Raw genomic sequence first — 27,223 nt, 5'->3', positions numbered from 1 at the left:
TACAGACCGCTCTGTTAACACACGTGTGTGCAGAGGTGCTCGCATTTGACACTACTGGTGGGGCAGGAGCTCCTTCTAAGGCACATAAACTATGAGAACTTCATAGCTTAAACGCTAAAGGCCTGTTCAGCCGTGCCGAATATGTTCGATCTCTTAATCCGGGTGGTGTTACACAGGTGAGTTCACTTTGTGAACGTGTATCGCGCTCCAGCCTTACAAGCGTGCGACCTGCTCCTCTTTCCACACACTTCAATGAAAAAGTTTAGTTTTAAGAAAGCAAGGAAGACCCAGCCTCAAAAGAAAAGGCATCACCTCACAAAATAATAATAATAATAATAATAATAATAATAATTATTATTATTGTAATAAATGATGATTTAAATAAGAACGTCCTCCAGCCTGCTTTGCTCAGGTCTCCCGCTAAGGAACGGTGGGAGGGCTTGTAAAAATTAGTGGGCTGATAAAAAAGCTCACAGGCGTGTGGCCCACGAGGCTTCCAGACCCATCCACGTGTGTGCCGAGTGCCAGGAAACTGCCTGCAGACCCAGGTTTAGCCGTAGGATTTTCACATCTCGGGACCAAAGGATGAAAAGTGGTTAAGGAAGAAGTTACTTGCCAATTACATTTTGCTGTCAACATCTGGAAAGCGAAATTGCGGCTGTTCTCCCTGCCCCCCGATTACCACCTCTCCTTTTTTCTGTACACTTAAATTTTTGTACGCGTGCCATCCATATTTCGGTTTTCTGCTCTGCTAAAACATCCTCACGGCTCTGTTCAAATCGAGTTGTTTTTGGGCTTGGGCTTTAAATACATACACATGTATCTTCTAGTCTGACAGTATAATTTTTTGAGCAGTTTATTTGAGCAGGCTGGCAATCAATTGATAATCCCTTCCCTTTTCTTTCCCCTTCTCGGCCTTCTCGGGACTGTTTAGGCCAGAAGCTTCCAGGGAGGACTTTCTGGGCTGCCTTCGCCTCTGCTCCTCTGGGCAGGTACTACCGGCTTCGCCCTCCACGGCCCTTCTGCGGTGTTTTTGTTTTCCCTTCGCCCCCCAAAAATATTTGAACCAAAAAGCCTCTTTTTTTTTTCCTCCACCCACAGCAAACTGAAAGGGCTAGTGAACCGTGATTCAACAGAGCGAGGGCGCCTCTTTTCTTCCTTAGCATTAATTAACTCAAGTTCGTTAGGACGTTGGGTCTGTCGCCCACAGTTTTCTCTTGTGTGTGCTGAATCGGGTCATAGAGGGAGACTTCCCGTGCAAACAGTTTGTGTTGGAGCTGGAGGACACAGAGGGGGAGAGAGGGGGAGAAAGGAAGGGAGCCGGAGAGGGATGGATTGTGGCCGAGGGGTGGTCAGGTCCTGAGCTCCCGGCACCACCCCCCCCCACCCCGCCCCGTGCCAGCCCCTGCAGGGGCTAGACCCCAGGGGGAATGAGGATTCTTGGGTTTTCTTGGCAATGATCCTGATAATAAAATAGTTGGCCGGGGGGGTGGGTGGGGGGTGGGGGTGGGTGGGGGAGCAATACATTTTGAGGGATTGAAAAAATGTCTTCCTTCCAGCTCCTAAAATTGTACATTTTGGGAAAGCCGCTTGCCCAGACAGGGCCGGCCCAGCTACCCTGAGCCCTCAAGCAGTGCAAAATCCCAGGCCGTTCCCATCCTGGCCACCCTGCTCTCTGCCCCCGGCTCTGGGCACTGCCTGTTGCTGCAGCAACTGCAAGAAATAGGCTCTCTCTGTGGGCCAAGGGTGTGAGGAGTGCAGACCGGCCGAGGGCACCGGGGGTTTGGAGAAACTCTCCTCTTGCCCTTGGCCCTTCTGTCCTGTGGCAGGGAGAGCAGACCAGGTAAAGCAAAGGGGTGTCACAAGGGACGCCGACGGAGCTCTTGAAGAGGGCCTGGGGAGGCTGCCAGAGGGGTCTTGGAGGTGCGGGGATGGCTGGTTTGGGGAGGGAGGGGGACATCCCCTCGGGAGGATCCGCTCCGCAAGCCTTTTCTGGGATCGGGAGTTACGGTTGGCCTCCGGCGAATTTTCAACATTTTGCCTTTTGCTCCGGCCTTCTCTCTTGGCCTCTGGGTATTTTTACAGTGGCCCCGCAGGGACCTCATCTCGACGTGCTGGTTTCTCCTCTTCCCCTCGCCTTTCGGCAGTTTTTCAGTTCTCAGAGAAAGTTATGAAGCTGGCTTGTGGGGGTTCTTCCTTCCTGGGGGGGGGGCGCGCCTTGGCCACATGGGGTGACACTTTCCAGTGGTACTCAGTGGGTGAGACTCAGGCTCTGCACCGCTCTTGCCCCTCGAGGCCGGTGCCTGTCTGTCATCCGCCCTGTGTGCTCGGGCGGAGGTCTGGGCTCTGGCCTCCCTGGCTTTGACTTCTATTCAGTGACACAAGGAAGTTTGAAGCTAAATAGTGAATTAAGGCCTAGAGTTTTTGTTTTTCTATTCTCTGCAGAGGATGGAAGTGAATTTACAGAGGCACTAGAGAGAAGAGACGGTCTCCCCAATACCTCTCTTCCCACCCTATTTTATTTGGTGCCAGGAGGGTGAGGGGAGATGTGCCTGGAACAGGGTAGCGTTGGGAGCCAGACCGAAGCTGCCTGTTGGCCCGGTCCCAGGCCACCGTTCCCGGTTTGTAGACAGGAGGAGAAAAAGAAGGGAAAGGGAGGCGGTTTTATAGGCGAGGAATGAGTGGCCTGGTTCTGATGCAGGCCCTGTCCTAGACCCAGCATGGGGGTGTGGGGCGATTCCATTCAGCAAGCGTGAGGACGCTAGAAAAACCGTGTGGGCCTGCCTTTCCTGAGCAGAAGAAAACAGGCCCAAGTCAGCCAAAAACCCGCTTTGTCCAAATTCTCTGAGCCTCCTCGCAATGTGCATTTTCTGGTTTCCATGCTTGGCATTTCCAGATTCTTGGATGATTTTACTCTGGCTGCAGAGACCCTTCCCGCCTTCCCCCACCCCCCGGAGAGGGGAGGCCCCACCTACCTCCGGGATAAGCAGCCTGGCCCCTTCCCTCTGCTTCCTACAGTTTTGTTTTTTTTTTTTGTTTTTTGTTTTTTTTCCATCTCTGCCCCAGAGTCCGGACACTGCCTTCTCCTGCACCTTCTCGTGTCTCTCCTTCTGCGGGGCAGGCTGGGAGATGTTGGGGATACGAAGTTGGCCTCTTTGGCTTCGGCCCAAGGATGAATGAGAAAATCCCAGGAATTGGGCAGATTAATCAGGGCTCTATTCGTGGCTTTTAAAAATTTCCTGCTTCCTTTTTCACCCAGGCTGCAGATAATGTAGTAGTAAAATGGATACTGAAATATCTGGTTATTCCTGTGTAGGCCTTGGGTTTTGTCAGTTACTTGCGCTCACTGTGTATAGTTATCGGAATTACATACACACACACATAGTTAGCATGTGTCCAGGGTCTGAGAGAATAAATTTGGGTCTTAAAGCAAGCAGGATGTGGACAAATAGGATTATTTTTAACGATAAAGAAACGTTCAAACAGCAGCCCTGCCCTTAAAGATATAACTTCTTACCCTTCTCAGTGTTTCATTATTGGCAGGTATAGGCCGCTTTTGAAACCTGTCTTGGGCTAGGAAAATTATTTTGTTTCCTTGAAGACTTTTGAAGACCCAGTGAAGTTCTATATGAATTTTCCCATTTTCCCTTAAATAATACACAAGGCTTCATTTATTTGGTGGCGTTCTGGAAAAGCACACACTCTACATGGAAGCGGTCATTTTCCTTAGCTGGATTTTATTTTTTGCCCCTGACCCAGAGCCCTTGTCTTTTGTCCCTGCTCCTGTTTTTTCTTTTCTTTCTTTTTTTTTCTTTCTTCTTTTTTCTTTTCGGCCCTGTCCTCTCTCCGTCCATCTTTGTCTTTCTTTCTCTCTTTGCAGTTTTGGGCCCAGCTTGGCTTTCTCTCTCCAGGTTTGGCTTTCTTCTCTCTCTCTCTCTCTCTCTCTCTCTCTCTCTCTCTCTCTCTCTTTCTCCCTCTTTCTTTTCCTCTTTTTCTGTGGTCTAATCAGTCTTTTTCTTTTGGAGGCACATTTTTCCTAGTGATGGCTGAAACTGGCTTGGGTATTTCAGAAATGTTCCAGTGAAAACTGTTGCTTTAAAAAAATCAAATTCCGTATACTTGACCAGAATAAGAGAGGCCCTCCTCTTGCAAAGGCAGAAAAGTTCCTTATGTTGCTTTTTAAAAGTCTCATCTCTGGCTTCTCAGTTTTTCTTTTACGTGAAGAAAATACCTTTCCCCCCAGATTGCCTGCTTTTCCTTTATTCATTCCTCCCTCTTGTCTTCAGTTTTCTTTTTTTGCTCACTTCTCTTCCCAAGCACCGCTGGCTTCCTCTCCCCCTCCCTGTTTTTTTCTGTCATTCTCTTCCCCCCTCCCCTCTGTGGCTCAGAGGCCTGCCCGTCCCCTTGCTCCCTCCATCCCCTTAACCCTTGTACTTGTGGGTGACTCAGCCCTGAGAAGCCTTGAATTGTCTGAGGGTTTTTTTTGTCTTGGCTCTTGTCCGTGTGCAGGGTGCACGGTCTCTGAAGCTCTCAGCCCCGGCGGGAGGCGAGAAGGGAAGGAGGCTGAGTCTGGGACAGGTAATCTTCCAACAGAGCCTCCACTCTCGTAACAAAAGGGGGACAGTCCCCTTTTGTCTGGGGCTCCTGAGGGGCGTGGCCAGGGCCTGGAGCCACCACCAGTGGCAGGCAGGAGGAGGAGGCTGCAGGGGTAGGGGCACACCAAGTGTTTCTAATGGAACCCGAGTGATTCTTCTCTGTGTGTGCCCACGGGAGAGAGAGAGAGAGAGAGAGAGAGAGAGAGGGACCTTCTCCCCTCCCTCTCCAAGAGTTAGGAATACCCTGGCCCCTGGCCGCTCTTCCAGTAAACTCTCGCTCACACCGCAGACAGCGGGGGGCCCCGTGGGAACAGGGTGAGGGGAGAGCACACCCTGGGGATCCACTCTGCCCACGTTCAAGGTTACAGCAACTGGCAGGACAAGGACAATTGGCGATTGTTCTCCTTCCGTGTTACTCCCCTGGGAAGGGCCTGTTGCTCCTCCTGTTAAGGGATCATTGAGGGGGCGCAGTGGGCCCTGCGTGGATCCCTGAGGCTCTACTGAGACGCTCCACTGGCCCTCCTGGGCCTCTTCTATGTCCAGTCTCTCTGCCACGCCATCGACCTTTGACCCCTCCATCCATCCAGGAGCGAATCATGGATCTTGTCCTATTTCCTTAACTTCCACGTGGATCCTTCCACCTGCCATCTCCCCATCACCCACCCAGCTGTGCCAACGGATTCGGCTTCAGAATCAAGCCGTGTTCGGCACATCTCTTCCACTCAGCCCTGTGGTCTGTGAGACGGAATATGCCAGAATTCTCCAGGAGGCTCATGTCGGTCATATGCTGTGCGGTGTCCGATATTCAGTATAAATCAAAATACCAGGAAAAGACCCGCATGCCAAATATAAATTCACTTGTAATTTTTACCATCCCATCTTGACTTTAGAAAGATTGCTTCTCCCCAGGTGGAAAGGCAGCGTTTGGTATCTTATGTCACTCAGTTAGCATCTTTGGCTGATCGGACTGAAGCTGGTTATTAACATGATGTTAATTATTGAACCCTACGCTAAGAGGCCTGTCCGCAACGACACCTGCCTCCTGCTTGTTCACCTCTGTTTCTCTTGGGGTCAGCTGTGGGCTCACTTCAGGCCGTTCGGGGACCTGGACTGGGGTCCCAGGTGCTGGCCAGCACCTTTCTCATTGTCAGGGTTCAGCGCCAGCCCAGGGCTGCATGTTTTGCTTTGGCACACCCCAGGCGCTCTTCCGGGAACCTTTCTGCCAGCATAAAGGCCATTGAGCACAGGGTTTCAGATGGGGAAGAAAGGGGCACGAGTGAGCAGTGACCTTTTTTCTGCTGCCAGCTGAGGGCTGAGCCTCGCCTGGGGAGAGGGGAGCTGTAGGGACAGTTCTGAGCGGGATCAGTCTCTCCATGTCTGTTTGTGAACTCCTCTGCTCGGCCTCTCGTAACTGTTTCCTCCTTACAGCTTCTCCAAGGCCTACGGCAGGCCGCTCAGTAGCCCCTCGTAGAGACAACCCTGTGGAGATGGCTCTCCTGGCCTCCGTCTCTCGTGCCCACCTTCCTGCCTGGTCCTGCCTGGCTTGGAAGGGCGGGGGGGGGGGGTAGGGGTGGGGGCGGGAGGGGCGGGGAGGGCTCTTCTCTGTGATTTTGGTTTCCCCAAAGTTGCCCTGCTTTTCCTGCTAGAGCCCTTTCCTCTCTGTTTTTTCCTTTCTTAGCTTTTCCCCTCTCGCATCGGTTTCTTTCTGTATGCTCCTGCACCTTGCTCCGTAGGGTTCGGGCCCCTTAGCCTGAACTGAACTGGAGGCTAGGGGAGTGCCGTCCCTGCTCCAGCCAAGAAACCCCAAACACGGATCAAGTGGACGGACGACGGGGGCAGGGCCAGAGACGGCAAAGAATGAAGCTCCTGGGGGTTGGGGGGAGGCATCATCGTAAGACTCTGTGACTGTTCGGAAGCAGTGTCCATCTTCCTGCCTTTGTCACTTCTCCCTGGGATTGGCTGTTGTGTTTGTGGCTGCATGTAGTGCTTGTCAGCGGAGTGCTGTGACAGGAGGCTATTTTAATAAACTGTTGCAGTTTCCCCGAGCCGAGCTGCATTGCGTTGGCATCCCTCGTCACCGCTAATGGAGCGTGCGTGGCTGGGTGTGGGCTGAGGGAGGCGGTCGAGCTCGCTGGGGGCCTGGGGGTGGGGGTGCACCTCGTCTGGGAGTGCTCCCGCCGGCGGCAGCCAGGCCCCGGGGAGGAAGGGGTGGCCGCACCCTGGGCGCCAGGTCCCTGCCCTGGAAGTGCGGCTGGCATGGACACTTTCCGAGCTCTCTTTCTTCTTCTCTTTCTATTCATAGCACCGCAGGCTCGCGGGTCTGGCCAGGGAGGAAAACTTCCACTCGCCCCTGTGCGCTCCATAAATAAAAAAAGAAATAGAACCAGAAAGAGAGTGTGAGGGCCTGAGAGAAAGAGACTGAAACCAAAACACAGAGAAGGCGCAGCTGCTCTCCCCAAGGCCTTCTGGGGCGCCCGCCCGAGCCAGGCCTTTATTTATTTCTTTTTCTGGCTTAAAAAAAGAAAAAAAAAATCCGTGTCTTCCTCAATCCTAGTCCCCCCAGCCCTACCCCCCCACTCCGAATTTGCTGGCTGGCTGCTGCCAAATGGACCCGAGTGGGAGCCTGGAATGAAAAATTCATAACTGCTGGACTTTGCTTGTTCATTAGACGTGAACTTGTCGATTGGGCAAATTGTTTTTGGTCTCCAACTGCCGGGGGCTCTCCCCACCCTCCCGGCTCGCCTGGTTCCCTCCTCCCCTTGGACACAGCCATTGGCTGCTCGAGGATGTCTCATTGCCAAATAGGTGGATCCTTCTCTCTCCCTCTCTCTCTCCCTCTCTCTCTCTCTCTCTCTCTCTCTCTTCCTTCCCCCCCTTTTTACTGGCTTTGGCACAGGCAAATGGATGGGGATTGAGCATGAAAGGGAGAGAGAGGGAGTTTGAGAGAGAAAAGCAAAAAAAAAAAAAAAATATATATATATATATATATATCTCCAAAATCCAACCAGCACACACACGCACGCACACACACACACACCACACTCGCACACACTTACACACACAGCACCATCCCATCCACGTCCTCCCTCGCTCTCTCCCTCTTTCTCTTCTTTCCTCCCTCCCTCCCTTACTCCCTCTCTCTCTTTTGCACGCGTCTGCCAGCGACGGTCTGCAGCCGGTCCGAACTCGTCCTCTTCCCCGGGAATCTGCGAGCTCCCCCTTTGCCTGTGATCAGGCTCAGAGGCGGAGGGAGGCGGCAGAAGTTTACATCCCTGTGCCGCTGCCAAAGCCGAAAGCCTTTTTCTTCAGCTGCCGCCTTCCCCCTCCTGGTTTTTGTTTTTGTTTTGTTTTGCACGGGGTGGGGGGGGGGTGGAGTGGGGTGGGGGGTGGGGTAGGGTGTGCTGTGTGTTGGGGGTGGTGATTGGGAGGTAGGTTTTGATTTTGAAATTTTGCATATTTTCCTTCTCTCTCTTTTTTCTTAAACTGAAAGAGGATGCACAGGAGGCGAAATTGAACATTTTTTTTTGTTGGCTTTTGTTTACCTGGCGTGTGTGGCAACCGGCTCGCTCCCTCTCTCTGCTTGCTATCCCTGACCTTTCTTTCTTTTTGCTCCTTTTCAAAAAAAATATTAATTTCCCCCTTCTGTGCAATGGAGCGTGGAGGGGGGAGGAGGGGGAAGGGTTTGAGAATCCACCCAAGCCCGGCCCCTATTCCCCAGAACACCAATAATAACCCCCTTTAAAACATTTACCTTCCTCCCCTGCTCCTCCCCCTCCCCCCTCCCCCCACCCGCCCCCAACTCACAACTCTGTTGAGTCCAGAAGCTCAGAATCGGGCGTTGGGCTTTGCCGGGTGCTTCAGATCAATGGTAATTATTTAATTTTTTCCAGTTTTATTTTTGTAAACAGAAATCAATTATTATTTAAACTTCAAACAAGCAAACAAGCAAAGAAAAAAAAAAACCAAAAAAAAAAAAAAAGAAAAAAACCAAAAAGCGAGAGCCCAGCCCTCTGTCACCTGAGTGGGAAAGAGGGTGAAGGGGTCAGTGGGGAAGGGGCTGCAGGACGCCCCACGAGGCTTTTAACCCTAATGTGGCCGAGGCAACCACCTTATTTGTGCTAACAAGAAGTGTTTTGTTCCTTATTACCGTGATTAACATTAGTATCGGTGTCGGTAACAAAGCTGAAATCACATATTTAGGATTTAGATCTGATTAAAAAAAAAAAATGCTGGGGTGGATGTTCCAATTGGAGCAGGAGAAAAGGGAATGAAAACAGCGTGGGGAGGGGACAGCCAAATCCGGTTCCTCGCTGGCTCCTGGATGTCATGTTCTCTCTTTTTGGGGGTGGCCAAAAATCGACCGGTGTCGGGACACGAGGCGGCCCCCGCGCGCCTCGTCTGTGCGTCCACGGGAGTCCGTGCAGACCCGGACGCCGCGCCACCGGGGCGAGCTGACGGGAGTTTGCGGCTGCGATAGACCATGGAGATGTCATGGGCGCGACAGAGCCTGGCGGGGATACCAGCAGCGTGTGTGTGTGGACGGCAACGTTGTCTGTGCGCGCGTGTGTGTGAGTGAGTGAGGGAGAGAGAGAGAGAGAGAGAGAGAGAATAGGTGTGTGCTCAGGCTCTGGGTGCCTCTGTCTGGCTGCTGAGGCTGAGATGGGAGCGAGCGGCTGGCTCGGCTGGCGGTGGCTCCAGACCACACTTTCGTAGAACAATCACGAGAGAAAATTGTCGTGGGAGGGGGGGAGGAGGAGGAGGAGGAGGCGGCGGCGATTTTTTTCTTGTGCCCCCCTTCTAACGCTTCTTTTCTCCTTTTCTCTTTCCCCCTCACCCCGTCTTCCCCTCCTCCCGTCCTCCCTCGCCCCGCATGCTCCCGGCTTGCCGCCTGCAGGATGAGTTCCACCCGTTCATCGAGGCGCTGCTGCCTCACGTCCGCGCCTTCTCCTACACCTGGTTCAACCTGCAGGCGCGGAAGCGCAAGTACTTCAAGAAGCACGAGAAGCGGATGTCGAAGGACGAGGAGCGGGCGGTGAAGGACGAGCTGCTGGGCGAGAAGCCCGAGATCAAGCAGAAGTGGGCATCCCGGCTGCTGGCCAAGCTGCGCAAAGACATCCGGCCCGAGTTCCGAGAGGACTTTGTGCTGACCATCACGGGCAAGAAGCCCCCCTGCTGCGTGCTCTCCAACCCCGACCAGAAGGGCAAGATCCGGCGGATTGACTGCCTGCGCCAGGCCGACAAGGTGTGGCGGCTGGACCTGGTCATGGTGATTTTGTTTAAGGGGATCCCCCTGGAAAGTACTGATGGGGAGCGGCTCTACAAGTCGCCCCAGTGCTCGAACCCCGGCCTCTGCGTCCAGCCACATCACATTGGAGTCACAATCAAAGAACTGGATCTTTATCTGGCTTACTTTGTCCACACTCCAGGTAGGTCGCTTCCAACCCCCCTCCCCCCCCCCATTTTATTTTACTCGCTGGCATTTGTTTTGTGTACGGTTCCTCTTCTTTCCGAGGGATGCAGGCAGTAGGCCTCACGAGTGCGCCTGTCCTGCCCAGGGCTGCAGCGTGTCTGATGTTCCCTGTTCCCTTCTTCCGTTTCCCTCCACGCTCTCCATGCTCACTCTTTTGCTCCCTTGCCACGTTACCTGCGGGGTTGTCGGGCCGTCTCCGTCTTTGGAGGACTCATCTTCCCCAAAGGCGCTGCAGGTCTCAGGACTGGGGCCAGGCTGCCCCAGAATTATCCACCAGGGTGAGAGTTGGTGATGAACACTACTGCACACAGACAAAAATCACTCGTTGCTCAGATTTAAAATGAGTCAGAAGAGGCACCGGGAGCCAGGTGCTGGCTTGCCTGCGGCTTCCCCGCAAGTCCTGGGGAAAAGCGGGATTTGGCACAAGCCGGGTGGGCAGCGGTTCGGTGGAGAGAGGGGCGTGTAAAAGCCCGGGTTATGAGCCAGAATGAATAGAAAAGAGGAGAGAAGGCAGAGGTGGGCAGATTCTGGGGCCCAGATGCCCAGTCCGGAGCCGGAGCCGGAGCCGTTTGGGCTGGGATCGTTGGGATTTGACTGTCTCGGAGAGTAGGAAAGTCATTTGACTTCACAGAGAGTGAAAAGGCGCATGAGATTCCTTCCGCTCTCCCCTCCGAGGCGTGCCGGCTGAAGTGGGGAGACCCCAGGATGGATGCCCACGGCCCCCCCACCCCTCTGCTGGGAAGCGGAGAGGCAGTCCCCAGCACACAGGCGTGTCGGGGAGTGGCGTAGTTGCAGCAGTGGTCTGAAAGGAACAAACACTCCAAAAACTCTGTAAATTTCCCTTTTCCTTTTGTGTTCCAAGCAGTTCCACTTCTCCGCTTTGCTTTTCCAGTTTTGCCCAGCATTTTGGGTCGGGGTGGTTCAGTTCTCTTCCTCCGTTCCTTCCCCCCACCCTTTCCCTTTTTATAATTTCTTTCCGCTTTTGTTTTCTTACAAATTGAAACAGAGATGGCTGGTTAATTTTTAGCCTCCACTCAGCTACGCCCAATTTACTGCCGCCTTTGAAACCTAAACGGGCGGCACTCTGTGATTAAGCAAGGCAGAAGTGTGTTTACATTATGCCCAACCAACTTGTAATGAGAGGGCTACCAAACCTTTTTCTGTGTGTGTGTGTGTGTGTGTGTGTGTGTGTGTGTGTGTGTGTGTGTGTGTTTTCCCTTTCCACTATTCCGGTATTTTTTCTCCCTTGTTTCCCTTCTTTCTGTCTTTATGCAAATGTAACAGAATGTGGCTTAACTTCAACTCTAGTGAGTGTTCTTTCCCGCAAGTGTGTGTGTGTGTTTGTGTGTGTGTGTGTGTGTGTGTGTGTGTCTTCCTTCCTGTTCATTCATAAAAAAGAAAAGCAACTCACTTTTCTGCTGTGGTCACTCCCTTGCCCGTTTGGGAAGTTGGGAGGAGTCGTATGACTTAATCCAGAAATGAAATTTTGGGGAACTTTTAGCATCGCGTCGGGAAAGTAACTTCCACTAGGATTAGCACTGAGGGTTTCTATGTTGGCGAACTCTGGGGATGAAAAGGTGGTATTTGAGGCCTCTCTCCTTACTCACACTCTCTCTCATTCTGAGAGGTGGCTTTGATAGTTTGTTGGAGGCAGTGGACATCCCCCTCCCACCGCCCCCACAGCCATTCCTCCCTCCGTGGATCTTTCTAGGCTTGCACTTGGCCTGGTGTGACTATCGTGACCCCTCATGAAGAATGACCAACTGCCAGTCCTCTCCTCTGTTCGCCCTTTTTCTTTCTGGAAATGAGACTGAAGAAACAAAATTTAAAGTTATCCTCTCATTCTCTGTCTCTACAGCAAGTCAGAGTGGGGAGGGTGTGTGCCTGGTAGTGCTGAAGGGAGCTTGGGGGAGGCTTGGAGCCTTGAGTTTGTGTCTGTCAGATAGATCCTCTGCAAGGGCATTCTGTACCTTCTGATTTTAGAACTAGGGCCGCTGAGATGGAAATCAATACTCACCTCTCTCTGGCTTCCTCCTACCCTGCTCTCTAGCTAGATCCCTGTAGCCGAGCTGTTTCCCTGGACTCTTATTTTAGGCCAAATTCTTTTTAAAAAAATTTTTTTTAACATTTATTTATTTTTGAGACAGAGAGCATGAACAGGGGAGGGTCAGAGAAAGAGGGAGACACAGAATCTGAAACAGGCTCCAGGCTCTGAGCTGTCAGCACAGAGCCCGACGCGGGGCTCGAACCCACGGACTGCAAGAGCATGACCTGAGCCGAAGTCGGCCACTTAACCGACTGAGCCACCCAGGCGCCCCTATTTTAGGCCAAATTCTTGACGGCTGCCAGCATGAGGCTAAGGTAGGATGAAGTGTGTGTGAGGAAGGAGACCGTTTCTGGCCAGCCTCCTGGCTCCTGGACTAACCAGGCAGGTGTCTGTCGTGAGAAAGGAGGCATCCCCGCCCGCCCCCCAGCTATAATGAGATCATTTGCCCAGGAATATGAGTGAATTCATTGCCCCATCGAATGCAGCCGCAGCCATTTCTGTCCCGGCTGAGGTCCGGTTCCTTGATAAAAGCTGAGTGGAGAACTGGGGATATTTCAAAAGAATTCGTCTATACTCTAGCTCCCTGGACTCCAGATAGTTTCGACGAAGGTAGGATTTCTTGCTGGAATTGCTTTAATTCACATGTGCCTTACTGAAGGAGTAGGGGTGAATCGGTGCAGCACGGGCCTTGGGTAGATGGTCTCAAGATAGTGAGGTGCAGCCACAGCCTTCTCCCCAAGCCACCCCAGTTGGCTAGAAAATGTCTTCTTCTGGCCGAGCCCCCAAACAGCATGGATCTGACAGCACAGCCTTCTCCTGCCCATGCTCCCTCCCCCCACCCCCACCCCTGGACATGCTCAGCAGGGTGCCCCTTGCTCCTTCCTCCTGGTATAAACCAGGAGTAGGGGCTAGGGTGGCAAGGTCTCAGCCGAGAGTTGCTTTGGATTCTTAAAGTACGTTTCTTCCCCTAAGGCTGGGTTGAAGGGCGCAGTCTGGGCCGAGCTGGCGGTGCCGGGTTTGGTGACAAGTGAACTTGACACGGTGGTAAGCATGGGGGCGTTGCTTTACCTCCAAGTGCCATCATCATCCGTGGCCCTCTTGTGTTTTTGCTTTGCCCCACTTGAAGCTTCGAGAGGTGGCATGGCTGGGGAGGAAATAAAGGACGTGTGTGCGTGTGCGTGTCCGTGTGTGCGTGTCCGTGTGTGTGTGATGTCGGGAGCTCCACTCCCAGAGCGTGGGGTCCAAAAGACCGCCCAGGGTGTGTTACAGCCTCTTGAGCGTGGCCTTCCTGCTGGGAAGGAATCTTGCCATGCGTTTGTCCCATTCTGGAGGGGAGGTTGAGGCAGAGTGGGGTCAGAGAACCCGGCCATGGGGATGCGTTCCCGGTGATGTCCTTCCATCCAAAGAGGTTGCCCGAAGGCAGGTGGTTGGAGATATAGGGGAGCGTGGGTCTAGGAGGCCTCTGCTTGTGTGTGAGGAAGGATGGCTGAGCTGGTCCAGAAGTGCTGCTGGGCTATCTCCAGAGCTGCTTCTGCAGGGCTTTGAAGGTGATCTGGTATCTTCGGACCTGCCCTAACCTAGGCTTCGGTCCTAGAAAATGGAAAAATCTGGGGCGCCCGTCTGACTCAGCCTGTAGAGCATGTGACTCTTGATCTTGGGGTTGTGAATTTGAGCCCACAACGAGTGTAGAGATTCCTTAAAAGTTAAAAAAGAGTCTGAAAGTAATAAAAAGCTTCACCGAATGGAAATGTCAGCTTCTCCCTGTCGGATTCCTCTGACAGGCCCCAGTGGAAGCCCGTGAAGTCCAGATACTCGGGTGGTGATTCTTTTCTTTATCTCGGCTTGTTCACGATGGAGAAATTCACGTGTAGAAGGAGCCCCCATCGCCAATGCCGGTAGTTGCTGACTGACTTACGGTCAGGCTCCACTCACTCATCCATACCCCCCACTGCCCACCCACGCTGGGTTGTTTAGAAGAAAACCCAGGCATTGTAGCTTTTCATCTGTAAATATATCTGTGCATGTCTCTAAAGATGAGGAGTCTTGAAGAACGCAACCACACTATCACTATACCTAAAAAGAATCAGCCGTTTCTTCAGCATGGTCAGGCTAGTCAGCGTTCACATTTCCCTAATTATCTCCCAGTTTTGTTTGTCTGGGTCAGGATCAGAATCAAAATCAGAATCAGGTGCACACAGGGGCGCCTTGCTGGCTCCGTTGGTGGAGCATGGGACTCTTGATCTCCAGGTCGTGAGTTCAAGCCCCATGCTGGGCGTAGCGCTTACTTAAAAGAAAAAAAAGAAAGGAAGGAAGGAAGAAAATCAGGTGCACGCATTGCGACGGGTCGATATGTCTTTCAGACTCACAATCTCTAGGCGGTCCTCCTCCACCTTGGTTTCTTTTCTGGCAGTTTTTGGGTTGTTGCTGTTGAAGGAAGTGGGTCATTTGTCCTGTAGGGTTTCTCCATCTGGGCTCCGCAGACTGTGCTCCCCTGGGTTGTTTGTGCAACACTCTGAAAGGAGATTCTGCCTCCCTCCTCGCCTCCGGGTCCTGGGACGGCCGGACCTTACCTGTCACAGGAAACGGATTAGCACCTAAGGATTTGTCTAAGTGAACTTTTCTAAGCGCACAGTCACCCTTCTCAGGTGTAAGAGTTCCCTGGTTTTGCTCTCTGCGTCAGACCTCGGGGCTTTGCAGTGAGTCCTGGTTTTCAGGTCCGAGGGAGGACTCTTCCTCTGGGCCCTTCCATGGTGGTACAGGGCATCGTTCGGCCATGTTAGCCCTGCTAAGATACAGATGATGCCAGCGATGCCCCTAAGCCTTTGCTGGACCCTCGGCCCATCTGGTGGCTCTGGTGGCAGTGCATGGGAGAGACCACAGGAGCGCCAGCCGCCTTCCTGGGGGACTGGCCCCTAGCGCGGCCTCTGGGCCACCTCACCCACTGCCTCTTTTTTCAAGGCCCAGAAATGCCACTGGTGTGCGTCGTTGAGGCAGCACCATCTGGTACCAGGGCTGGCGTAGACTGCAGGGCTCAGGAACCAGATTCGTAAGACTCGCGAGAGGCGCGGATCATCTTTTAACCCAACGTAAGGTCCCCTTTAGAACATCCTGGAGGAGGTGTCACTGTTGTTCAAAGGTCAGCTTTGGCCACTGTAAAATTCTTCCGTTCGTCCAACCCAGAGAATGGTTAGAGGGTTGCAGCTAGCCTGTAAAGATACCAGCACATAGCAGGCAGGTGGCGGATCACCGCTGCTGGCTGTCCTTGCTGTTGTTAGGATCTCATGAGCCCAAGGCTGCCTCCCTGTCGCCTTTACCTGTCAGTCTCATTTCTGTCAGGTCCCGTGGTCGCTGCGGGATTTGCAGGGCCTTCCGGCTACGTAATGTGTGGGGCCCGGTACAAAGCGAAAAGTGCGGGGCTCCTAGTTCAGAATGATGAGGGATTGCGACGGGACGACAGTGAGAGCGTTAAGACCAAGCACGGGGTGCGTGTGACTGTCCAGGTTGCATACCTGTGAAGCCGGCCCGGGCCGCCTGTGCTCTGTTAATGTGACATGGGATGCCTTGCTTGGTGGGGTGGAAGGGTGACGGGGCTCAGGGATGTGACCCCAAAGAGGAGATGAGAAATGCCCAGTCAGGCGAGCTGTTGCCTACAGGCCTGGGACAGTCCTTTGGCTTGGTCTCCTTCTAGGACTCCCCTGACCATCTGCTCGTGTCACCTTTGTCCATAGCCTGTCTGCTCAACCAGTCGGGTCCACGCTGGTTGCGATGCACAGGGGTTCTCGGTGGAGTGCTCACTCTGCTGGCTGAGTTGGAAGCTATAGCTCAAGGGAAAAAAAGAATCACCCTCGTCTGAGCTTGAACCAGCGCTGTGGGCTGTGAACAAGCCAGAGGGGACCTGGACGCCCTGAGCATGGGGACCAGCTGTGCTCCACCACCCACCCAGAGGAAAGGGGGCCGCTCTGCAGCAGGAGGGCCGGGGTCCAGACACGCGGAAGGACTTCCTGAGGATTCAGTTTACTTCTTGGCATTGCTGGAGGGTGGTCGAATTTCCTTTATTCACGAAACACGCGCTGGGTGAACCTACTGTGAGCGAGGCCGTTCTAAGAATGAGAGACTCCCGCATTCGGCTGGCAGGGTTTGGGTGAGGGCCTCGTAGTGCCTTCTAGAAGATGCGGTCCCGTGGGCGTTGAGCGTGCAGTGATCCGTGCGGGGAGGGAGGGAAGACCCGTTGGGGCTTCACCAGGGGCCGTGAAGAGGGAGGCAGGGCCCATCTCTGCCGCTTTCCAGTGCTGCAGAGACCTGGGGTGCCAAGGAAGGGTTGGCCAGAGGGCCGTGCCATGGTCCCCCTCTGTTCTGGTGTCCGCAGCAGCTGTGTGGAGAGGACACAGCTGAGCATCCCCCTTTCTGCCCAAGGGAGAGGGTGGCTCCCTCCCCACCCCTTTTTCTCTTTGCCCCATCAGTCCCACCCCCCACCCCTGTCTCAGGAGCTGCCACGCTTCAGTTATCTTATCCTTCAGTGTCCGATTCAGAAGTCCTTTCAAAGGCCCCAGCCGTGTCAGCGCGGTGCTCGCACAAAAGGCCTCTTTGATTTCTTGTTTGTTTTCATTTGCCAGTGGAGGGGGAGGGGGCTGGAGAGAAAGAGCTTCTGGGTTTTAAAATTTTTATTTGGGTTGCTTCATTCTCAGAGGGGTCGGGTCCCTGGAACTCCTTTCTGAGCTGGGGGCTCGAGGCGACGGGCGGTCTTCTGGGCTGACGCAGGAAGTGGGGGCTGCCCCCACCAAGCAAGAGGGGGAAGCGTGGGGGCTCAGGATGTAGTCGTTGGTTCACCTCGGGCCTGTGCTAGGCCAGAGGGTTGGAAGGGGCAGGTCAGAACCTACTGCTTGGGCAGGGAAAGGTCCGACGTGCCGGGGACCGAAGTACATTCCCCTGGTAGCCACGTCCCCTGTAGAGGCCTTTGTCACAGCTGTAGGATTGGAGTGGTCCTGAACCTTGACTTTGCCGCTTTCCCTTTATGGTCCCAGATTCTGCTGTTTCCCTCTCGGTTGGATGGGAAGGGAGCGGGGGCCCTTCTAGCATGCGGACTCCTTGAAAATCCTTTACATACAGACTGGCCTCCCCACTGTCTGTCAGGGCGTGAAGTAGAGGGGTGACCGGTCTACCCAGCAGCCTGGTGTCCTGTGGGGCGAGGCCTGGGACAAGCCCCTGTCTTCGCAGGCTTGCTCTCTCACCTCCCCCCCCCGCCGGCCCGCCCCTTACCTCTTGCCTCTCTCCGTGATGGTTTGTGAGACCGCTGCAGCGCGGGTGCCCCTCCCAGGGCACAAGGCCCATGGCTCGCGGAGGACTTTGAGGACAGGGGGCTGAGGCCGAAAGGAGCCGGAGGGCCTCCCTCGCCAGCAGTCTGGGACCAGAGGCACCCAGACCGATGCCCGTCGGGGTGCCTACTTCAAGCACACGTGGGTGCGTCCCAACATACAGTAAGAAGAGGGGCAGCCCATGGGTTGTCATGCCTGTGTGGAGGCCCGACTGCCGCGGCTCAGAAGGGAGCGCCGAGAGTGAGTGTTGGGCAGGTGGTCACGGGCGTCAGCAACAGGGAAGCGTGCCCACTGGGTGAGGGGGCTCCGCAGGGCCTGGTTGGCAGACGGGAGGAGGAGGCTGGGGGGCTGAGAGATAGATAAATATAGCTGATGGCATTTCTGATGATAGGTTTTTCTTGGCACCAAGGGCACCGTGGAAAACAGCACGACAAACGCCGGCCCCACAGGCCGCCGTCGCCATTTTAAGCATGTTTGAGCCGAGGGGTGGCTGGCGTTAGAAGAGGGTCCCAGCAGGCGGAGGGGCTGCGGCAGGGAGGTCTGGCTGGACTCTGCCTCGCCCCCCCTGGGTGCCTGTGTTTTTGCCTCTGTCCGGATGGCTATCTCATAACTGATTTTCTGGTCCTCTGGGGAGTACAAAAATATTTTGGGGTTGCTAACTGAAGGGGTACCCATTTGTTCAGGCTCCCGACAACCTCTTGCTCCCCGTCGATGCGGGGGGGGGGCACACCCCTGCTCTCCATCCCCTTCTTTAATTCCATTTTTTCCACCGAAGGCCCCGTGTGGCTAAGGCATCGTGCCGAGTCCTGTCTGTGTGTTAACCACCCAAATTCTCACACCGATTCCGAGTTTGAATCTGTGCTCCTGGCTGCGTGTGTGTGTGTGTGTGTGTGTGTGTGTGTGTGTGTGTGTGTGTGTGTGTGTTTGTGCTCAGGTGACACACAGCGGGGGATCGGTGCAGTGGGGGATCAGTGAATCAGCCGGGGGCCTGGGAGTCTTCCTGGAAGATAACCTGTTTGAACCCCATCTTGAAAGGACAGTGAGGAATTAGCTCGTTTTCGTCAGCTGGCTGAGCCTTTTCAGCCGCCCGAAGCTGATCCCCTTTCTCACAATGGTGGAGTGATATAGGCAGGGCAGGTATTATTATCCCCACTGTACAGAGAAGGGAACCCAAGTACAGAGATGTCACGGCACTGAGGTCACACGATGAGTTTCCAGCAGAAGGACCCCAGGATCCAGGTCATGGAGCACCTCAGCTGCCACCTGTGGGCCTCGCTGCTCCTTGAACTTCACGGGGATTGCTGGCCTTGGCAGAGTCTCAGAGGAGAAAGCTGTGCGGGTCCCCATGGTCTCCGTTGCTCTCTAGGAGCTGAGACGGTGAGGCTGGAGCCTAGCCTGTGGCTCAGCTCAAGGGCTCCCCCAGCTGCTGAGCACGTGGGGTGGAGACAGTGATCGGGCACCTGGCCTGTCCTTGACACTGGCCTCCCCACCAGCTGGCCCCCTGCCTCTGACCCAAGAGGCAGCATGATACGGGTTGGGCCCACTGGATGCCTCCACCCTGCTGTGGCCAGCCCGGCTTCTTGGCACCTCTCCCCGGAGTGTGGGGAAGGGCAGGTAGAGTGGGCAGGAAGTCCAGGCCTGGGGCCAGGCCGCTCGGCTGGATCTTGGGATCCCTGATCCTTGCTGTGTCACGCCCTTTTCCTGGGAGTCTGCTTGGAACTGAAGTTTGAAATAAGAAAAATGAATGCAGTTGTCCCAGTTAACCAGATGATGGCTGGAAGTTTTGCAGTAATCTGCCCTACATTGTCTTTTATGCTCCTTCACATAAATAAACTCTCACGCTTACCCCCTTTCTTAAAGTTTGAAAACTTTGGATCTGCGTGCGTAAAAACTCTCCCAGCACGTGGAGGGGTTGGGTTATAGGAGAGGCTAGCCCATGCTAGAGATTTTCCTGTTTCCGTGGCTGGTAAGATAGGGACATAACCTCTTAACCACTGATAACAGCTCCTGTAGAGCAGAGTTTTCCAACCGCAGCTCTCTCGGCCCTGGGGCCAGATCATTTTGTGTTGTGGAGACCGTCCTGTGCATCGCGGGGTGGTTAACAACATCTCTGGCCTCGACCTGCTAGATGTCAGTTGCGACGCTCCACCCCGGGTGTGACAACTGAGATACCTCAGGACATTTCCATGGGGAGAGAATTGCCCCAGCTGAGAGCCTCTGGCTTAGAAGAAACAGAGGGATTCAGGCAGAACATTGCCCGCCTTCACCTCTTGCATGGCAAGTCGCATGGCAACAGAACCTCTGAGCCCTGGCTGTTCCCCTATACGTCCTATGCCATTTTCCCTTTCTGGGCAGCAGGACCCTGGGCTGAAGCCATCTGGGGGCTCCTCTCCCTCCTGGGAATCATGAGCCCATCTGAGAGTCTCCTACCGAATATCCCTCCTCATATCTCGCATCATGGTCTCTCCATGTGCTGAGGCCACTGATCTGGGGACTAGAAGAGGGGGGGTCTGCTCTCCAGTTGACCCAGGCCTATGTGGCGAGCCAGCGGCTCCGTCAGGCCCATCCCAGACCCCAGAGAGCAGCAGACATTTGTTTCTGCAGCGTGGGATGCAGAGACCAGAAGTGTCGCCTGAGCCTCAGCACTACTCTTTTTAAATGATGTATTTGATTTTTTTTTTATTACAGTAGTAAAAACACGCTCTTTCTAAAAAATTCAAACAATAGAGAAATGAGAGAGACAGACAAGCTCCCCAAATAACCCTCCTGAGCCAGAGAGAAACTCACTTCTCAGGTCTGTGTAAGTGCTTCTCATTTCTTTTCATTAATTCCTGTATCAAATAACTTTTAAATATGGAGATATCTATTTTAAGAGCAGATGGTATGTTTGGGCTAATTGAACCGGGTCCAGGGAGTGCCACTGTGGTCTTAACTTTTCCCATTCCCTGCCCGTTCCAGCAATGTGTCCCCCATCACCCCAGGTGCAGAGCCGGTATCTGTCCTCTCTGACCCCTCCCCCGCCAGGTGACAGTTTCTGCTTATCCTTCCGGGAGCATGATGACCAGCAGGATGTACGTTGGTATCTGAGCAGCCAGGATCCTGCTGTGGGCATTTCTGCTGGCAGTATAACACCGATGGTGGAAGTCAGGGCCTGAGGCCCAGCCCCTGCTGAGCACCACCCCGCCAAAGGCTCAGCCACCATGGGGGTTGGGGTGTGGCAGGGGCACTGAGGGAAGGAGGGGCGGATGAGAAGTGGCCTGCTTGGCTGTGCCCCGCTTGGCCCCGGCCTCTCTTCTCTGGAGCCAGCTTCCCAGCTCCTTCCTAGAGGGCCAGAGTGATCCTCTGTGTGGGGTAGACTCTTCAAGTAGCCTGGCATCCTAGAGGCTTTTCTGGACCCTCCAGTCTCCTTCCAGGGTTGGTGGTGGCTGCTGCCTTTTTCCTTTCTTAAAGGAAAGGGGGTGAAATGTCCCTCAGCCTTCCAGGATTTATCCCATCATAATTCTTTGTGTTGGGCTTAAAGATATGGCAGAGAGGAGAGTGTCCTCTCCAGGCCAGGGGCAGGGACAAGACTGGAAGGAATCTGGAGAGAGCTTTGCGGCTGGGTCAGCTGGTCTAGGGGAAGCTGCAGATGACAGCCGGGAGTAGGGTGACACCTGGTGACTCTTCTGGACTGGGCAGAGTGTGCAGAGAGATCAGGAGATCCCCGGAGGTGGCCTGCAGGAGGCTGACTGAGTGCAGCCTTTGAGGAGTGTGTCCTTATTATATCCCCATTAGCGCATAATTATTATATAATGGGTGTTATTGCATAATGGCAGTTATATAACACGTGGCCCAGAATACGGGGTGTGTGTGTGTGTGTGTGTGTGTGTGTGTGTGTGTGTGTGTAATAAGTGTATATTCTCTGGCTATAAATAGCTGCCAGCCCTGCACTGAATCTGTGGTCACACCAGAGGCACCTTATAAATACCCAGCAGTGGGCTATAAATTTCTGAGTGGTGACGTAGGCAGACATGATACCTAGTTAGGAGGTGGTGGGAGGGACTTTCAGCCCCACCCGGCCACATGACATCATTGTTTCCATAGTAATAAGAACGCTCCCTGGGGGACCAAGCAAAGAGAGGCCTTTAAAGGGAGGAGGCAAATGGATAGGAAGCTGGGTGGGGGTGCTTTGCCTGGGGCTGACCAGGGTGGGATCCCCTGGGCAGAGGGCTGCTGGAGTAAGACAGGCCATCTCCCCGCAGGTATAGGAAACGCGGGGGCAGGAAACTCCATTTTCTTTCGTCTCTTCTTCAGAGGGTTTCAGGGCGCGTCCTTGTGTGGCAGGTTGTGCTGACTCTGCTGCCTGTTAGCGAGAGAGCCGGGGGAGCCACATGGTCTCTCCATCCTTCCCTCTCCCAGGTGACCTCTTCGTGGCTCTGGGGCCACTCGCCGAAGGGGAGTGGAACAGGGGCAAACCAGGGCTCCGCACCCCAGTCATATCCTCCACGGGGCGGGACTGCTTCCCCTACCAGAGGTTTTAGGCCAATTTTGGCCTTAGTAATATAAGAAATATGTGAACAATTTGGAGCGCATCTCAGCGAGCCTTGTGGAAGTCATGGCACTGGGAGATGGCGCCCGGGAAGAAAGAGGAGACACGGAAAGTGTTTGGCCCCAGAAGAAGCTAGGGGGTGGGATGCAATCCATTTATGTGTCTGAGACGTAGTAGTTTCGTACTGGGTGGCGAAGGGCTACTCTTCGAGTTCCTGAGGGTGGAGGAAGAGATCCGTTTGCTGGCAGGTGGTGGGATTGAGGTTAGCTGGGAGGAAGGAAGGATGAGTGACCAACTTGTCACAGTGTGACCGGTAGTTTTCTGATTTCAGCACTAAAGGTCCCTTGTCGCAGGAAATCCTTTTGTCCCTTGCAAACCAGGACGGCTGGCCATCCTAGAACAATGGTTTTCAACCAGGGGTGAGTTTGCCCTCCAGGGATCCTTTGGCAATGTCCGTGGACACTTTTGGTTGTCACAGCCAGGGGAGGATGATGTTGGCATCTAGTGAGTCGAGGCCAGGGCGCAGGGTAGTCGATAGTCCCTCAACAAGGAACCGTCTGGCTCCAAATGTCACTAGTGGTGAGACGGAGAAGCCCGGTGTTGCGGGGGGGTGGTAAGCAGAGCTTCTGGGTCTCCTCAAGACCTCCCTTGCCTGGCAGAGAGCCCCTTACTTACCCCGCCTCCTCCCTGCATTTCTTACAGCTCTATTTTTTTGTGCTTTGATTGGTTATGTGCAGGGTTCTGGGGCCCGGAGACTTTTTTCTAGGGAATCCTGGGGCTTCTGAGAGGGTCCTTCCCCCTCTCAAAGCTCAGAGGCTTTTGCAGCTAAGACCGTGCTGAGCATGAGGCCTGCTAGGCAGCATGGCACTGGTGTGGATCTTTTGCTTGTTACTAAAAAATAATAAAAATGGAAAAGCCATTAAATAGCCATCCCTGGTTGCCTACCAAAGAGTTCCCGAGAGGCAAAACCTGCCTGCTTCCCTCGCCTTTCAGGCAAGCTCTTCCCGTGTAGGCCTGAGCAGGCCACCGTGGCTGCCGGCCCTAGGGGTCCCCTGAGTGTGCCAGTCCCGGGGCAAGAGCTTGTTTCCCCAAAAGCCCACTCCCAGACCCGGCAACGGGGGCAGGACTCTGCCACTCAAATGTAACACTTTGCAAATGGGACAGATGAGGAAGCTCTGAATCCTATTCTAGCATGTGGGGTTCACAGAAATCTGGTTTACCTGATGTCATTGGTGGCAGATTGAACATTTTGCCCTTCATGCGTGAAATGTAATCACGAGAGTATATAGCACTTTCTCTCTCACCTGTGTTTCGTGCCTGTTTCGTTTACTGCCCGGCTGTGGCCTGCCTGGCGCCCTCTGGCCCTGATCACATGCATAGTGTGGCCAATTAGGTCATTGTTTCTGCCGGGAGGGGGCCCACAGACGATGGCCAATATGGTGGTTCCGTGGTCTCGTCTGCACCGGGTAGCTGGCCAGAGCAGGAGGATCAGCTGGGCTGCAGGCTGCCCCTTATGTGTGTTGAGCTCAACTTTTGAGTTTGGACTTGGGATTGAGATAGCTAATGAGCACGGGCTGGGGAGGCAGGGCCCACAAGTCTGTAAGCAAGGCCCTGCCTGCTGCGCCACGGGGAACTCTGTGGGGAGCAGTGCTGGCTCCAAGCACAAAGGCCGCTGCTCCACGGAGGAGTAATCTTCAGGGTATTGCCAGCCCGAGAATATGGCCAAATGAGAGGCCCCTGCCCCGAGGATGGGCCAGATTTCTCTCACTTATTTATGGTATTGTGGTTTATGAAGCGGGCCCGGCACACGGATCTCTGGGCACAGTTTCAAATACAAACATTTCTTTTAAATTAAACAACACATGCAGTCTCTCTGTCTCTCTGTCTCTGTCTCTGTCTCTCTCTCTCTCTCTCACACACACACACACACACACGCACACACACACCCGGTCTGTTCAAGCCGTGCTGCTGCCCAGGAGTATTCGGCCACGTGGGTCAGTAACTGAGGATGATGATTCTGAAGCCACCATTTAATATTAGATTTTGTAACTCAGAGATTCATTAATATAATTACTCAGATGCCAGCCTGGCTTGGCAAGGTCTCTTGAATTGTGTTCCTCTCCGACAAAGCGCTCTGGCTGCAGGGATGCCCCTGGTGTGCCAGAGCCCCACTCACTGGTTTGCGGACTGTGGGCAGAGGCATGTGTTGGCCTCCTTGGCACACCCTCTCTGGGAGAGGCTGGGCGATCCCATGGTGGCAAGTCCTGCCTTGATGTGTCTCATTAGGAGACAGGCACCTCTGGAGAGTCTGCGGCAGAAGTGAACAGTCAGCTGGGCGAGGTCCCATTTGAATGCAAGTTGGACCCGGGCTCGGCGGGTGGCCGGGTAATTTTGCTCCCCTGGGACACTTTGCGCTCATTCTGTAGGTTTTTCTCGCTAGGCTAGAATCTTGGAACTAGGACTGTGTTGTATCTGCCTTTGCATCGGTCTCTTGTCCAGTGTGTAGCTTTGTACAATCCCCAAACCCATTTTGAATATTGAATTACCTTCAGATGGGAAGTAGCCGACTGCCTATCCTTGAGATGACACAAAGGCACCGAATGGCATACAAATCAGAGAAGGGGCTGATGAAGGAAGGGACTGAAGGCAGGGGAGAGTGGCCGGTGTGCTAAGCAGCCATCACGAGGGGAGAATTCTGACAGATGAGGAGTGGTAGAAGCTTCTGGAAGGACAGCTGCAGGCAAGTGAGAAGCTGTGGGTTAGTGGGTTGAAAGGGGTTCGGTTTCTCAAAAAATGTATATTTTTTTTGCTTTATGGCCATTGACATATCAAGAAGATAGGGAAAGAGCAGCTCTCTTCCTGGCCCCCTCCTTCCCCTGGCCCTTTGTTAGAGGGGCCCCTCTGGGTGGGTCACCGGCCCTGGTTCGGCCGGCCCGCGCTCTCTGGCCTTCCTTCTGTCTCTCTGGCTGGCCCTGCGGGACCAGAAGGGGCGACCCCCCCCTCCTGGCCTTGCGGCAAGCACATGGTCCCCTGAGCCCGTGGCCTCTGCAGAGGCAGCCTGTGGGGCCGCCGAGCTCACCCGTGACAGGATCTCCTCCCGTGTCAGATCCTCTCCCCCCCTGCTAACCTCGTAGATGCCCTGCAGCGGAGGTTGGGAGGCTGCGGGCCCGGAGCATCCGCTCCCGCTGGCGTGGAGCTCAGGCATCCGAAGTGTTTGCCTTTTGCTCTCCCCCTCGCCCCCCCTCCTCTTGCTTCAGAAGCCCTGGCCTCCAGGCCCCTGTGTGGAGGCAGACTCGTGGCTGCTGTTCCAGCCCTGTCTTCGGGAAGACCCCTCTGGCCTTGGCCTCCCCGGCCGAAGATGACCGCCGTCCCCCAGCTGGTACCTGTGCTCCCGGCTCTGGTGGCTGGATTTGGTTCTTAACAATAAATTATTAAAGGAATGTGAACAGTCTCTCGCACAGTGGCACACGCACAGTCACCTTTCTGGTCCAATCCCAACGTCTCTTCCGCCGCTGCTGCCCCTTTGCTGGCCTCAGACCTCAGAGTGGGTCCCATTCGTTTTCGAGGTAATTCCCAGCTCTTCCCTCTCCGCCTGAAGACTCTCCAGCCAGCTGCTTCCTCCTTTCCCTGAGCCTCTTTCCTTAGGCCCCACGCGCCTGCCCGATACATTCTAGGAGGCCCCTTTCCCCTCCAGAGTCCCCCTTGTCTAGTTAGAGGAGTGGCCCCCTGCCCGGTCTCGGGGGTGGGGCCGGTGGGAGTATGGCCTGCTGCGGTCTGGCAGAGGTTTGGGGGTGTCACGTTCCTCCTTGATCTGTGTCGTTTGGCCTAGTGTCCACGTGAGCATGAAAGTTTCATGCGAACACCGACGGACCCGCAGTGCTGTGGTTTCCCATTGCCTCGTTATGTTCTTCTACGATGTGGGGGGCGGTCACCTACATACAGTCTCTCATCCATCCGCTGCTTTAAAAAAAAAGATATTTTCCCGATTCTAAGACTCGTGCACATTCATCATAAAAACACCACATAAGCACAAAGTCTAGAGGGGTCAACAATTATCAACATTCTGGGGCGCCTGGGTGGCTCGGTCGGTCAAGCGTCCGCCTTCGGCTCAGGTCATGATCTCGCGCTTCGTGGGTCCGAGCCCCGCGTCGGGCTCTGTGCTGATGGCTCAGAGCCTGGAGCCTGCTTCCGATTTTGTGTCTCCCTCCCTCTCTGCCCCTCCCCAACTAGCACTCTGTCTGCCTCTGTCTCTCAAAAAATAAAATAATTTTAATTTTTTTAATCGTTTTTATCAACATTCTGCCACTTAAATAGCCACTATTAAGCTTTTGTTGTATTTTTTGTACCTATTTGTGCACGTTTTATTTTTAAAAAATTCTCGAGTTTATGATACTAACACTTTTGGGTGCTACTTTTACAATTTTAACACCTCTGTGTATTCGGCCGTATCACAATTTTTCAAAAACGAATTTTTGGTGGTTTAGCATCTTTTCTTAGCTGCATTTCCCCTCATTTTCAACATTTCTAATGAATTCTATCCTCTTTTCATTTTGGAAATGAGAAAGTACCTTTTATTATTAATGTAAGAGGTGCTTGGGTTTTTAAAAATTATTTATTTTGAGAGAGAGAGAGAGAGAGAGAGAGAGAGCGCGCAGGTGTGTGCAGGGGAGGGGCAGAGAAAGGGAGAGACAGAATTCTAAGCAGGCTCTGCGCTGTCAGTGCAGAGCCCGATGTGGGGCTCGAAGTCATGAACTGTGAAATCATGACCTGAGCCAAGATCAAGAGTTGGATGCTGGGGTGCCTGGGTGGTTCAGTCAGTTACGAATCCGACTTCGGCTCAGGTCATGATCTCACGGTTCATGAGTTCGGGCCCTGCATCAGGCTCTGTGCTCACAGCTCGGAGCCTGGAGCCTGCTTCAGATTTTGTCTCCCTCTCTCTCTCTGCCCCTCCCCTGCTCATGCTCTGCCTGCCCCCCACCTCAAAAATAAATAAAAACAGGGGCACCTGGGTGGCTCAGTCGGTTAAGCGTCCGACTTCAGCTCAGGTCACAATCTCGCAGTCCGTGGGTTCGAGCCCCGCGTCGGGCTCTGGGCTGACGGCTCAGAGCCTGGAGCCTGCTTCCGATTCTGTGTCTCCCTCTCTCTCTGCCCCTCCCCCGTTCATGCTCTGTCTCTCTCTGTCTCAAAAATAAATAAATGTTAAAACAATTAAAAAAATAATAAAAACATAATTAAAAAAAAAAAAAAAGAACCAGATGCTTAACCGACTGA

General features: G+C 53.9%; 1 protein-coding gene across 6 annotated transcripts in view; it reads left to right on the top strand.

Moving 5' to 3' along the window:
• The window catches only part of NFIX (nuclear factor I X), a 99,806-nt gene that overhangs the window by 18,752 nt on the left and 53,831 nt on the right, over window positions 1–27,223 (top strand). The window contains exons 1-2 of one of the 6 annotated variants that reach the window (XM_086698936.1): window positions 8,008–8,463; window positions 9,490–10,021. In XM_086698936.1, the coding sequence (XP_086555062.1) occupies window positions 8,461–8,463; window positions 9,490–10,021 (535 nt within the window). In that variant the 5' untranslated portion in view covers window positions 8,008–8,460. Of the gene's footprint in view, window positions 1–8,007; window positions 8,464–9,004; window positions 9,127–9,489; window positions 10,022–27,223 lie in introns of those variants that run through there. The other 5 variants (XM_086698937.1, XM_086698939.1, XM_086698934.1 and 2 more) reach the window with 5 other exon arrangements.

Source organism: Puma concolor, chromosome A2, assembly GCF_028749965.1.
Source record: "Puma concolor isolate L17-30 chromosome A2, mPumCon1.1.hap2, whole genome shotgun sequence".
NCBI classification, from domain to species: domain Eukaryota; kingdom Metazoa; phylum Chordata; class Mammalia; order Carnivora; family Felidae; genus Puma; species Puma concolor.
This window is presented reverse-complemented; position numbering and strand designations above follow the sequence as displayed.